Source organism: Temnothorax americanus, unplaced genomic scaffold (assembly GCF_048541705.1).
Source record: "Temnothorax americanus isolate GAGA-0224 unplaced genomic scaffold, ASM4854170v1 Scaffold1, whole genome shotgun sequence".
Taxonomy (NCBI): Eukaryota; Metazoa; Arthropoda; class Insecta; order Hymenoptera; family Formicidae; genus Temnothorax; species Temnothorax americanus.
Window position 1 is genome coordinate 2,178,044 of NW_027509230.1, and position 15,273 is coordinate 2,193,316.

At 42.8% G+C, this 15,273-nt stretch overlaps 1 protein-coding gene across 4 annotated transcripts in view; it reads left to right on the top strand.

Annotated features, from left to right (window-relative positions):
* Positions 1 to 1,033: 1,033 nt before the first annotated feature.
* Tei (irregular chiasm C-roughest protein teiresias) overlaps positions 1,034 to 15,273 on the top strand; it is a 326,287-nt gene continuing 312,047 nt past the window's right edge. The window contains exons 1-4 of one of the 4 annotated variants that reach the window (XM_077400367.1): positions 1,034 to 1,107; positions 1,924 to 2,085; positions 2,233 to 2,382; positions 2,532 to 2,683. Coding sequence is in view for 3 of the 4 variants with exons in the window: in XM_077400356.1 (XP_077256482.1) it covers positions 8,246 to 8,342 (97 nt within the window). In the remaining variant the exon portion in view is untranslated. Of the gene's footprint in view, positions 1,108 to 1,923; positions 2,086 to 2,232; positions 2,383 to 2,531; positions 2,684 to 4,445; positions 4,899 to 7,805; positions 8,343 to 15,273 lie in introns of those variants that run through there. The other 3 variants (XM_077400356.1, XM_077400346.1, XM_077400338.1) reach the window with 3 other exon arrangements.

Sequence of the window (15,273 nt, forward strand, 5' to 3'; positions counted from 1 at the left end):
TTTTAATTCAGTTTGAAAATTTTAAAAGGATTATAAAGTGTTATTTAATACATATAATATATCAAAGAATAAAACGTTTTTTTTTAATATAAAGAAAGGTATAAGAGTAAGAGTCTTATAAAACTTTTGCTAAGGAGAAATGAGTTTCATATCGGATTACTCATCGTATCGTCTTTCAACATTCCAAATAACGACTATGAGTGATTTGTCATTGTGTTCTACTTTTTTTCAGAAAAATAAATATAAACTTGGTTTAGCATTCGCTAGTCTGTTCCATCAGTATCCAAATATGAGTATGAATCTCATTCTTATTCCTATTATTTTTATTCTTCTTAGATTAGGTGTCTTGCTTCCATGTTTGCTCAATTGTTCATTGAACTGTCAAAGATTAAGAAGGTACAAAAAAAGATAACGTTTTTTGTAAAATTTTTGTTAGAGAAAAACCTATGCAATTTTATGCCCGGGATTGCACATATTGTTTTTCAATGTTCTAAACGACTGCGTATGTGAAGGATTTATCGTTGTTAAATAAAAAATAAAAAAATAAAAAAACGAGCTTCAGCTAGCGTTCGCCATATTGTTCTATTTGTATAAAAAACGCATATAAATATAAATGAAGCTCGTTCTTATTTTTATCATTTTTATTCTTTCGAGATTAGGTTTTACTTTCTTAAATCTTTGTAAATTGTCGTCTACGAAAATGTATGATATAATTGTGTGCGTTACACACACGCGGCATGTAAGTGTAGGCGTGAGTGTCCACAGGATGTCGAGCTCCGTAAATTCGCTAAGTCAACTGACCGTGCGGATCAGTCATCCCTACGAAATCATATCATCACCCTTGATCGGTGTCGTACTCTCGCGAGTACCAAAGTACTCAAAGCATCTTCGATTTCGCGCCATATTCCGCGGCCGGGGCGGCCGGGCTCGCGCGGGCTCGGCCGTCATCGGTTACGCTCGGTTTTCGCGCGAGCACGACGCGTTTGATTCCGCCGCAATTTCGAGTACGGCGCGCGCGCGCGCGGCGAGGCGAGTATCGGGGAAGCGAGGACCGGGGACAGTTCTCAAACTTTGGACATCGCGGGAGGTTTCAACGCGACGTATCTCGTAAGAAATCACTTCATTCGTATTACCAAACGCATTAAACCGCTGCTTGTCGCGGAGGACTTTGTCAAACGGCGAATGGGAAGCCTTGTCGCGAATCGCTGCGCGTAAATGTTCTCCGCGCACACAGGCACGGTGTAGTACGTGTCAATCCTTCGCGTTTCGTGCCGGTTGCCAGGTCAAAGTGAATTCGCTCTCGCGATCCCGTCGAGTTTCTAATCGCTGATGGCAGCGAAATTACGTGCGCCGTCGAGCGTCCGGAGAGCCGAGAATGCCATCACAGAACATTCGTGTCGCGCATCGATTCGTATACCGACCGTAAATCAGTCGCGGTTTCTCGATCGCGTAGTGCGTAGTAATTACGCGTACCACCGGAGTCGGAGTCGGAGTCGGAGTCGTTGTCTCGCCGTGACGTCATGGCGGCGGTGGGCTGGCTTTTTCCTTTTTCCTTTCGGAGCGTACGGTTTTCTAGTTCGAGGCTTCGAGGTATCGTCGCTGTGTATATCAATAATGTGTGTCTGTGAGTGCGGGAACGCGTGCGCGATGCTGTCTTTTTCGTCACTTTCGCGAGAACGAGGATTCTTTGAGAAAACCGACGAGACTGATTTAGTCGCAAATTAATCACCTGATCCGCGAGGTCATCACTGATCGGCTGTCCGCCGCGGCGATGTCATGAGATTATGGTGAATGAGCATGTTGTACTTGCATGACTGATGTCCATTTCTATTAATGTAGATTAATTTATATCTCAGTTTAACACTGTTAAATTCGTAGTGTCAAATTATACTCAACTTGAGTCATTTTTTATCATTTTTACAGGTCGCCACTTAATGTGTTTGTGAATGTGTGAACGCGTGTGCGATGCTGTTTTCCGTCACCTCTTTGAGAACGAGGATTCTTTAAGAAGTCCGACGAGGCTGGTTCGTCGCAGATTACCGGTGAGGTCAATGATCGGCTGTCCGCGGCGATATGGTGAGATTGGTGAGTGAGCAATGTTAATACTTGCTGTACTTGCATAACTGATGTCCATTTCTATTAATGTAGATTAATTTCTATATCAGTTTAACATTGTTAAATTCGTAGTGTCAAATTATATCAAATTTGAGTTATTTTTTATAATTTCTATAGGTCGCAACTTAATGTGAGTGTGTGAACGCATGTGTGCGATGCTGTTTTCCGTCACCTTCTTGAGAACGAGGATTCTTTAAGAAGTCCGACGAGGCTGGTTCAGTCGCAGATCTCCGGTGAAGTCGTTGATTGGCTGTCCATGGCAATATGGTGAGATTGGTGATTGAGCATGTTATACTTGCACGACTGATGTCTATTTCTATTAACGTAGATTAATTTATATCTCAGTTTAACACAGTTAAATTCGTAGTGTCAAATTTTTTATACTCAACTTGAGTTATTTTTTATCATTTTTACAGGTCGCCACTTAATGTGTTTGTGAGTGTGTGAACGCGTGTGCGATGCTGTTCTTCGTCACCTTCTTGAGAACGAGGATTCTTGGAGGAAAAACCAACGAGGCTAAGTCGCAGATCACTGGTAAGGTCACTGATCGGCTGTCCGCGGCGATATGGTGAGTGAACGTGTTATACTTGCATGACTAATGTCCATTTCTATTAATGTAGATTGATTTAAATTTCAGTTTAACACTGTTAAATTCGTAGCCACTGTTAAATTCGTAGGCCGCCACTGCTCCTACTCAATATGTCGCTAATTTAACTGAAACAGTGTTAATTTAACTAAACTACTAAACCTATGGAGTTAAAATAATAAATTTCGACACACATGTTAATTAAAAATAACGGAATGTCATTTAACTTAAAGTATTGGTTTAAATTTCACCCTTTAATATTTAACAGGAAATTTACTTTTTATCTTTTTCTAATTCTAAGAATTAGAAATATATTTAACAGTAAATTTACTTCTTATTTTTTTTTCTAACTCTTAGAATTAAAAAAAGCCAGTAGTTAGAAAATAAATTTACTGTTAAATATTAAAGGATGAAATTTAAACCAATACTTTAAGTTAAATGACATTCTGTTATTTTTAACTAATTTTAATCTCGGTTTAGCTTACTTCTTATTCTTTTTCTAATTTCAAGAATTAGATAAGTTAAATCGAATAAAGTTAATCTCCATTGATTGAAATGGACTGTATAATCCTTCGCGATCTAAGATATTTCTCGCCAATGAGAGAAGATCAGGTACTTGATCTTTAATGTTTTTTATTGACCGGTCTAACATGAATCAAAAAATGTCTATTACTTGGCGGAATTTATGAAAATTCTAAAAATATATGCCAGCCGATTATATTCGGATACAGATTCGAATGTTTAAATAATGCTGCGATAGGTCATGTATAATGTCGAGTTCAACTCGACATAGGAATTAATATTCATTTAATGACGGTAGCCGATGTGACTTAATGCTTCTTGAAATTGACATTAAAATTGAAATTTCGTCAAAATTTTTTAATTTGAGAGAAACCTGTATTTTTATATTAGAAATTAGACACTCGTAAAAATTTGAAAAAAGATTTTTAATTTGTATTAGGAAGTATTACATTGCTATCTTTATGTCTCGTTTAAAACTTCGTTCACGTTTTTCTTTTTATCTACATAGATTTAGCTACGTAAGTTTCGAGCAGATAATCAATAATTGGTGCAACCATTATCTTTGTTGGCACAATTAGCGTTTTATTATAGAAAGAGGTATTGTTAACCTTATCATTAATATACGATAACGAACTGAGAGATACCACATTTACTGAACACTTGGAGAAAAATATACACCGAGGGTCGATTAATATTGCACAGATATAATGTCGGGAAATTAAAATCGCAGACAGAGAGAACTTAGAAAATAATTTAAATGAATAATAATTATCGCATATGCGACAGTTTTAAATAAACGTTAAAAAACAAGCCACGCTTTAATTTACCATTTAGCTATTTTATCTACGAAGATAAGTCGAACCCTTCGGAGTTCGAGCCTCAGGCTGTTGCCTCGTGAGCTAGGCCGCCCGAATATCTCGATAATATTATCGTAAGCATCCCCCGATCCGGACGCGTCCGTGTTTCGCGCGGTCTCGACTCGACGGCAATGGAATACACACGTACAGAGAGAGAAGAGATCGCGTAGGAGCGGCTTAGGGTTGCGTCGTTCTCCTCTCCGGAGCAGAGGGGGTCAGGGGGTGACGAGGGAGACGAGGTAAAGCGATGGACGAGGGGTGGAGAGGTGGTGGCGGGGGTAGCGCGCGGCGGACGCCCGCGCGCGTGGTGGGATCGGCGCGGCAGGGGAAAACGTAGCGCGCGGGTTGTCGAGAGAAAGGCAGGCAGGGGTAACGGCCACCGCGCCGGTAGGGGTGGCGGTGGATCCGACGGTGCTTCTCTCTCTCCACTCTCAGTCCCGAGAGCGGAGCCAGAGAGGCGGGAGAGCGCGACGCGCACTCGAAGCTCGCTCGCTCGTCGTTCCGCGTCTCGTACACACCGCAAAACTGCGTGCGGACCCGTCGCGTTCCGTTTCGTTCCTCTCGCGCGTTCGCCGTACGTGACGTCCTCTCGCGATCCCTCGTCCACGTCGTCCGTTCGCGACGCGGGTAAGCGAGGACGCCGAGGTGTTGTGGAATCCGCGCACGAATCAGCGCTCCTCGGGTATTCGGGCTGCTGCGAGTTGCGATAGTCCAAGTGCGTCGAATGATGCTCGCCCTTCCCGCGGTGCCGTGAGAAGAGTGGACCGATCTTGCGAGAGCAGTGTAGAAAGGATTGCCGTCGCTGACGCCGTCTCCCGGTGAGAGGGGAATGACGTGGACGGCCTTGGAGCAGTTGCCCGCGTGTGTTCGGTAGAACGAGGGACCTCGGGACCTTCGAGGGGTGGGCCGAGACGCAACGATTATTTGGGGAGCGTCGAGGGAGAGTTTTTCTGAATTTTTCCCATTACCGCGCGAATGTATCGTGATTGACGCTTGACAACGATACCGAAGAGAAAGAGCTCGTCGTCGATCGACCTTTCGCGCTACTCCGATATCTGAACTTCCGAACCGCGAATCTTCGAAGGTTTCTTACCTGAAAGGGACCCGGACGCGGACGGTGCGATACTCTCGGTGGAAACATGAGAATCGTTTGAGAGAGAGGACTCGTCCTCTCGCGCGAGATCGATCGTCACGTGCTCCAGACGGCTGTCGGAATTCGCGTGCCGATCGCGGAGGCCCGTCACGTGCCTCTCGGCCGCGAAGGAGGGTGGGTCGTGCCTCGTCGGCTCGATTATTCTCGCATTCGCTGCCTCGCGGATGCACTTCGATTTTCGTGACGCGCGCACGAATTTCGTTCCGCTTTATTTTTTTTTTTTTTTTTTTTTTTTTTTTAATTTTTTTTCATCACACGGGGCGTTTCAGCGCGCGCTTTCGAAACACGATGACCAGCCTGCCGACGATGCTCTCGACGCATTCGCGCTACGCGCGGATTACGGTCTCGCTCTCTCTCTCTCTCTCTCTCTCTCTCTCTCTCTCTTCCCTGTCTAACTTTTGCTCTTCTCTTTCTCTCTTTCTCCGAAAAAGAGTGCACGCGAGTTTGTGATTTGACGTGAATGGGATTTACGGGCGAAGCGATAGCTCCGCTGCCCGTGACGTACAACTCGTCCTTAAAATAAATGCCGATGATACACGTTGTCGAGATATACGTATATCTTTTCCGTTCTTTTTTCCGAATGTCATTTTGATCCCCAACTGTGCGGGAAAAGGGCCAGGGGTGAGAGAGAGAACGCGACGTGCGTATACCCTACGCGTCGGGCGCGGTTGCGGGGAGGAACGGTCGTAGCGCAGGAATAACACACGGGTAGCGACGAGCGGTTCAAGGGGTCGTCGGGACAAAGCGGCCGCGGTATGCATATGCACGAGGGACTTTGTGTACCCAGTTTGCGGGCCGGTGATTACAGGTGGGAATAAACCGATACCGAGATACGGAGGCTGCTGCCTAAATACACGTCGTGACCCACTTCCATAAGTTTCGGACATTCGCCTCCGTTCTGACGGCGCGAGGTTCTATCCACTCACCTATACCTACCTACCTAGCGGTCGGTAGTCTCTCCCGTTCCGTAATGCGAAATATCAACATTTGCACATTGGCACGCACGCGCGCAAAGGCGACGACGAAAGTTTCGGAGGCATTAATTTTACGGATGACACAAATGGAAATATATACCGCGCGAAAACTTTCGGAGCGAATGACGTGTTTTCATCATCTGGTTGTTTCGGAATGTGGGTTTTAACAACGCGGTTGGAAAATCAAAACATCGTTTCTCGTGAGACCGCAAGTGAGATCTCACAAAAAAAAAGAGAAAACACCACATTCGTTGGGATTATGATTATAAATATGATCGAAACGGTTTCTCAGTTATCTCTCGTGCAATAATATCGCGATTGCACTCCGCTTTACATTTACTTGAATGTCCCGTTATTATTTCGAGCGATACATTCCCGCGAATATTAAGAACGATAATTTACGGCCGAGTTTTTTAATATTCGAGGCACGCGGAGCGGTATCGGTGTATCAATCCACAAGTACGACCGACCTGCCGGGACGATCAATTTAAAAGGCCGTCCGTTTGCGCGAAACGCGAAAGATGATTTATGCCCGCGTCCGATGCGAATAACGCGTACCTACTCGCTCGCTCGCTCGCTCGCGATCCGGCAGCCGACGCGCGACGGTACGAAATTATCCGAGATATCTCAATTAGCCGCGTAAATCATCACTCGATTCGAAAACCGAACGATAAATGCGCTGTATCCGCATTTTTCCCCAGATATGATTTTCTACGAAACTGCGATCGCGCTGAAAATAGAGACGTCGCCGTAAATCAACGGGCCGCGATCGGCGTTTTCAGACTGGATCCTGCGAAATCCTATTAAAGATTGCGGGTCGATCAACCGTCGTAACGTGTTGTGAAATACAATAGCGATCGCGGGGTATTACATATGCGTGCATTTACCGCGGATTTAGACACTCGTTACACGCACGCGTGCATTACAATTGACGTAAATGGCATATGCATTACAATTGGTATCAATTAGAGCGAATAATCTACAATGAACATTTCTGGTGTTGTTCTCGTCGCAAACGTGAAAACAGAAATTCCAGAAATTGCAATGCGACAAACACAGCCAATGATAAAATTATCACGTTTTTTGTAAATCGTTAAATAAATATTGGATGATTATCGATATTGTGATTTCTCTCCTTTTCAAACACATTAATTCGTAATTTATTGTACGGATAAATTATATTCAGCGTAAACAGTGCGCGCTTGTTCCGATAATATAAGAGCAGATGCGTAAACTGACCCGGACTAAATCTGGCTGTGAGCAACACGTTACGAGAAACGATCGACGAGCTCTTTCTTCGCTCTTTCTCCGAACACGGAATTCATCCGGCGATTTGAGTCGCGTCGCTTACAACGGCGCTTTAGTGCCCAAGTTTAACGAGTCCCTTACGGGGACGTTGCGCCCGGGGGAATTCGACCAGGTTCTTCTAAAATCCGATAATCGGGCTGTGCATTCGGCGGTAGTGAATCAACCCGGTTTTACCTTAGAGAGAAGCGTACCATTGTCACGAATCTCTTCTACGCGAGAGATTGGTAGCGATCGGCGTCGGGAAGTTGGGGTCACCGATTTCCTGACGCGGAGCGTCTCGCAAATTGCAGATTCGTCGGTGCGTCCAGTGTCGATTGTTGATTCTCGTGGTCTCGTGGTCGCGAAGTCTGTGAAGTGTCGTCGATTCGCGCCGCAGCGCGCAGAGAGGAAGCGCGGCGAGGTGATGCACGAAGAGATGCGCGACGACGCGAACGAGAGGTCGGCGTCCGGTTTTGTCGCTGCGGAACCGCAGCTTCCTCGCTTGGCGGTGCATCGTCGATGCTGAATCGCGTGCTTGGCACGTACGCGGTGGTGGTGGTCCTCGGAGCGGACTCTTTCGCGCGGATGACAGCTGGACGTTTTCGCCGCGAGGGTGACAGTGAGATCCTCGAGCTCAGTTGAGCTGGGAAGAGACGAGTCTCTCGCGTCGCCGAGAGTTCGAGACACGCCGTCGGTGATATCCGACGAGGACTACTGCGCGAATCGGGTGGTGATCGGTAGTGATGCCGTGATGGGCTGCAGCTCGAGATCGTTCTTCCTGGCCACGCTCCTCCTCGTGGCTGGATTACTGTCGATCGCGCTGTTCGCCGAGATATCTTGCGCGACACGTAAGTCTGACGTGGCTTCATATTTGCGAATTATTATGGATAAGTTTTGCAATATAACGACCCTCGGTTGGCGGCAGTCGAGAGTAAAAAGTGATTCGTGAACATAATTCAGTTGTGTTTCGGAAATGGTTATTTTTGAAAATAATCTTTAAAAGGGACAGCAAATATTTTTTAAAAATATTCATGAATATATGGATATTATTTAAAATATTTATTTAGAAAATAAAATCTGGGACGGAAAATTAAATAGCAGAATAATTATAGTACATTAATTTTTTTCTAAATTTAATGTACGCTGTTTCTGAAAATTTAAAGAACGTAGGTATGTATTTGAAAGATTAGTATATTCGACTTACGTTTATAAATTTTGCAGTTAATTAATTGATTATGTATTACACGACTTAAAATTGTTTATGATTCAATATGATTTGATATTGATACGATGTGTGTGTAAAGAATATGGATGAAAACAATATGAATATTGTGAATTCACATAATAACTAACTACATATACATTAATTTTTTTGAAATTCTTGTTATATAAAAATTTTTTTAAAAATTTATATAAATTTCTCTGAGAGATCGATGTTTTTACATATGGCAAGTTGAAAAAAAAAATAGAAAACAGCATAAAAATCTGTCCTCTCGGTTTAAAGCGATGCGCTTGAAATTATAGGAGATTACGCGAGTGTAATACAAATTTTCTACTTCGTATCTTTTTTGTCCACGCTTTTCCCTCTTGAAATACAATTGCGTAATTGCGGGCGATTAGCATTCCGCGCAAGGAGATCGCGGAGATTCCGTCGCATCCGGCCGAGGAAGCCTCTCATTAGACCGCGTACCGGAACTCGATGGGTCTAATTATTTTCCGAGTGCCTGCGAACTCGGAGAGATTCGCGTTTCGGGGGTGACTCGAATCGGGGTCACGCGCATGCATCGATATCCTTTTCTCGGTATCTCTCTTCGTTTCTCTCTCTCTCTCTCTCTCTCTCTCTCTCTCTCTCTCTCTCTCTCTCTTTCTCGTCCAGATATCCGTTTCCCTTGTATATATATACCCTTAATGCTGCGTTTGCGCATGTACCGACACCCGCGTGTATAGCCGCAAACTGTTCCTCCTGCACAAGCAGCCATTCCTAAAATAGATACGCACGAGCATATTTCGCGAATCGTGCGTGGAAGTTGCTCGAGATAGTAAGAAGAAGCATGGACCCGTATCTATAACTCGAGAGTAGAAAGGAACATTTACGTTCGACTTTATGAGTCGTGCGAAAACGTGTATGGTTTTGGTACGATAAAAGTTGCTATAAAAATTTATTTTGGCTCTTTTGTACGACATTATCGAGGAAAGTGTGCTTTCTGTATGTTATATACATACATTGATGAAGATATATATTTTGTATCGTAAAAGAAGATTAAATTTACTCCAGATTTCTATAATTCTTTCACATCTATTAGAGGAAAATATGATGTGAGATCACGTCTTTTTCTCTGTCATACCAGCAATGTAAAAAAAAATACAGTTATGCGTATAGAGGTTTAGACGAATCCGACCATATATTAATCGGAATGTCAACCCGATTGAGTATAACATGGGGCTATACAAATTTTGTCGAATTTTTGAATTAAATCCAGCTGGCATTTTGACTATTGTCACACTGGATTTTTGAAAACGATTAAAATTGTTGAAAAAAAGCGTCGAATGAAAACGCGGAAACACCGCGCGTGACGACGAAATGGCCTGTTTAGAGTGTTTAGTCGAGAGCGTACGCGGGCGCAACGTGAAAAGGCAGGGACGACACAACGGAATATGTATAATCTCCCCTTCCCTGCTACGGCTCGGATCGTGCTGGATTGTCAGGGGTTGTGTTCTCGGTGGATCATGGCGGATGAGGGAACGCGGGGTGCGAACGAGGGGCGAGGGAGGGGGACGACGATGGCTTCTCGCTCAAAGGATGCTGAAGCGAATGGGATGCGGCGGACGTCGTTGTCACGACCCAGGCGTGAGGTCGCTGATATTCCCTAGTCTTTTATTAAGGAGGGCTTCCTTTCTACGTTTGCGTCGCTCGTTCCTCCTTTCACACTCTCATTACTCTGTTTAGTGGCCACAGCCGATGTTCTTTTTTACGCGCTTATTCTCTCTGTCCGTCTTTCGTTGTACCGACACCGCCGCAACGCGCCCTTGCGAATAATGCTATCATTATTTCCCTGTCCCTTTTTCCTTTACTTTTTTACCTTCTTTCTCTCCCTCTCTTTTTCTCTATCTCTATTTCTCTTTCTCCTTCTGCCTAGGTTCATCTTTGTACTCCCCGCAAACGATTCTTTGCGGCATTCTGTCCGCCTCGCCATATGTTGCTGGTTTTTTCTCGTGGTCATTAACGCGCAGCGAATCGTGCGATGAATGTTTAATTTCGGTTTTTTCGTGGTCCGCAAGAAATTGGATCATCCACAACCACGATATTTTCTTTCACGCTGGAATCGAAGTGCGGAAAATTTTGGATTTATTTAGTGATAAATTAAAAGGCTACACTGATGATATATTTCTGTACAATTATTAATATTGTAAAATTGCAATCAGGAGTAAGCGCTATATAAACGAGAGATTCTTAGAATTAGGCAATATCTTGAGATTTATAGAATAATGAATAAATAACGTTCAAAAGATTATCCTTTATTCAGAAACACATTTAACATCTTTTAAAGCTGTCCAATCTCAATCGATGAGTATATCATTTGGTCGGAATTGTGCGTTATGAATATTAATTTTGATTTTACTACGATAGCTTGATGTGATATTGAATTCCCGAGAATACTCGAAAAATACCGTTTGCTTGATATCACTCCATATATGACGCAAGAATTTTTGGAAGATATTTGCGAACGACCCTGTTTTCTTCTTTTACTCTTTCGATTCTTTCCAGGAAACTTCCTCGCTCTTTTTCCCGACCGAGCGACCTCGTCGTCTCGAATTCTCCGCATTTATCTCTGGACTTCTCTCTCTTTGAGATATAGTATAATTATATACTTTACAATATATAATTATATTTGTTTTGATATGACGTAGTGTTTTCTTTCTCCCTTATCATTACGTAGGCATTACTTCAATAAGACGCGTTTGATTTTACGGAGGAGTAGCGGCGCACAGAGGCTGCATTTTGATCAAAAGCTTCGCTTTAAGAGTCCGCGTTTTAACGCCACCCTTCAAAGTACCATTTATTATTTTTTCTATGTCGCGATATTGGCTTTTGTGAGAACGCACCCGACCGTTATAGATGTATCTTAAATGTTACACGCTTCGTTCCTCATCCGTTTCGCTTTGTTAGCTATCTTAAGATCGCGCTGCTTTGTTCGATATTTTTCTTCGCGTTTCTTATTGTTAACGTGGCACAAATAGATGCCGTGTAATGACGCGAACATTTCTGTTAAGACGATAACGAGATACGTCTGCATTCCTTCGCGCTACGTTCTTTATTATTACTAACTCGTCCATCTACGATCTCTTTACGCAACACCATATTTTTACAGCCCTTATCTGCTTTCGCGATCTCGTTTATTACGTCTTCCTCTGTATTCTTCTGAGCAGCCACTTACACCTCAGTTTTCACGGTCTCATTTTCTTTATCATGCTCCCCATTTCTCTTCCTTCCTGGCCTTTTGCAACGACGTTTCCTCTCGCGTTTCGCTTCCTGAGAGAAGTCTGTAAACTATATTCCTATTTCTCGACGAATCCTACGCTTTTTATAGATATCCGTTAGTGTCATGTATGTCGAGATTTTTCAAGGCGCGACACGGATTCGCAGGTAGTATCCCAGATCGTCTCACTTTCTGGGTCACTCTCCCCCATCCCTTACAAACGCCGCAATAAAAGTTTGCGACTTCTTCGTAACGCGGACACACCTGCGGTCCTCCTCTCTCTCTCTCTCTCTCTCTCTCTCTCTCTCTCTCTCTCTCTCTTTCTCTTCGTGTGTTCTTCGCTTTATCCTTCGTCCCATATCCAGCGAGATTGATAACGTATCTTTTTGCAGATCGGATCGGGTTTTTTTGTCGCTCGTTGAGGCGCTTGCCGTCTCGCAAAAAAGCTTTGGGTCCCGTCATCAGCAACGCCGCGAAAATCCGTGTAAATGCGCGTCGTCGATAATCTAAATGATATGAAGAAATGTCTTTTCTCTCGGCAGCTACCACGTCTCACGAAAAATGCGAACGGGAGGGAAAAAATTGAGAGAGCGCGCTTCTGTATAACACATCGCGCGAATGCGAAAATCGATTTTACGACAGTCGCGCGGCGCGCCCGACTTTCACGCCGCGTGCGAATAAACGCTCGTTACCCACGACAGATTTTTCCCGTTCCGTGCTTTAACGAGTGACTTATATAGGTGGTAAACAATACTTGCGTCCACGTTTGTAGCAATGTCACGCCATTTCCCTGGATCCCGATGTGATGTAACAGCGAAATAAGAAAATATTGTCTCTCTCTCTCTCTCTCTCTCTCTCTCTCTCTCTCTCTCTTTCTCTCTCTCTCTCTCTCTCTCTCTCCCGCAACACTACGTGCAGTTCGCAATCGTGATGAAAGCGACACGCAGATTTAAAGTCGATCCCTCGCGGATATACGTATTCGCCGTATATCTGATTTCGTGAAATAGATCGATATATCGGACAATAGATAAGATAGATACTCGCATCGCGGTAGTTCCTAATAGTTAGGTCTCGTGCTCTTCGAGAAGAATCAAATCACTTTGGGTGGGATCGTAACGTCGACACGTTATTCCGACCGTTTATGAAAAAAGAAAAAAAAATCGACATTCGTGATGTGCAGGGCAAACGTTTTATCGTCACTGCGACAAATGTGGAATTAATCAAATTGTGAATTTTTTTTCTCCACGAGCGTTCGCCCGATCGCGATTACAAAATCATTGACCGCGCGCCACTCTAAACGCAACGCAACAAACGCAACGTAACGCAACGCGGCGTAGCGGCGGTTTGCGATGCCGATGCGCCCGGTCTCGTTTTATTGGCGTTGCTCATCCCAGCGTGAACGGGCGATATTACGCATTAGAGATTACGCTTGTGAGCCGAGCGCCGAGCTCGGCGTCGGATCGCGTTCGTTTTCGCGAAACCATCGAACCGGGAGCAATCGATACGCGGCTCCGTGAAATTATGAGCATCATCGCGCCGACGTTTTATCCATCCCGAGGATTTATATTTCGAAAAATCCCTCGACAACGAGCGCGCCATCGCATCGCATTGCGTTACTCTGGTGTATATATATCATTCTCTCGCCATGTGGGATGCGTGAATTGAGATAAATGCATTGAATTGTATATGTATAAATGTATTGAACTTTCGATAGTACAATATACCTATATTAGATTCAGCAAATTAAATGGATATCGAATTTGAAAATAATAAAAATGTTTTCACACAGTTAGTTCCGCGTAAGCTGTATCAATTTCATTAGAATCTTAAATATATACAAACTTGTTAACGAATAGATAAAAAAAGTTCCGACAAATCAATATAATAGACCTTTATATGCCAATACATCCACAGAAATATAAAATGTGCATGTATATTATATTCCTGGATGTATATATAAAGGACTATTATATTGATTTGACTGAATTTTTTTTTATCTATTTGTTAATAAATTTGCATATTTAAGATTCAAATGAAATTGTTACATTATACATATAATGTATATTATACGTATATGTATATTAGAGACATTTTTGCATTTGGTTGCTGCAGTTGGAAACCCTCGTTAGAGTTTGCATGCGTAATCAAGGACAGTAAGTTCGGAGTTAGAGTTGCGGTTCGAGAACTGCTCTAAGTTTGACGGCGCTGTTTGAGACAATTAGCGTCTTTGACGTTAACGACATTAATAATTAATAATCGATATTTCGAAATTTAGCAACTTCGTGCCGTGGCTTCTCTCCATAACATCAGTAATCGCATTCACGGTTGAGTTGAAATACAATGTGTTCGTCGATCCATACCTGCGAATATATATATTAATTGCGTGCTTTTGATAAGAGCGCAAATAATATTATTGGAATATTAACGCATCAGCGAGAGCGTAGGTTATTGTGATCGCGGTATTCCCAATTGTCCGGTGCGACTGTTTATAAAATTCGTGATTGTTACGACTGAATACGAGAATATCGCAAGAGAGAAAATATTTTATTTCAATAACAACAAAGTTCGAAAATTGTCGATTTGACATATATATTCTATGAACGATATTTGGACAATTTCAAAGCGGTCTATGCCTATCTCATTTACAACATGACAATCTGCCGTGCTAATTATAAAATAAGATCGATTTCCACGAAAGTGTATTTTTATTTCATCTGTTTAATTGTATGAACTTTTTGTTGTTATAGTTTATTATTAATTTTGCATCGTCTTACACGTGACGGAAATATCTCTATGCCATAATCTTTGTCTTTAATACTTGAAAACAGGAGGATGACTGCGCTTGTTAACAGTTTCTGCGGTTGAAAGGTGACTATAACGTTTGATGATTGATACTGTCGCTGTCAAGTCGCGTTGTAGTTTCATGAAGCGTAAAACAGTCATCCTCGGCTTGGGTCATCGCTTTTAAACAATCCACATCTTTGATATCCGCATCAGCTTCATTAATAATCCATGATAGATATTCAAACCTCAAATACTATTACTCTACTATTGTAATACTGTCATACTGTGTATTCTCATCGTGTATTTATTATGTCGTTGAGTGAATTTTCATTGATTTTAACACATCTCTATCGTACTTTGTCACATAATAACGAATCGGAAAGAGAATGTTGATCGATGTTATATTAATATATATGTTAATAATTAATTTGAAATGGAAAAAACAGAATACTTAAAATATAATTATTTTATAATACATTAGACTTCTTAGCGGTGAGACTGACTGGCACATGACTTT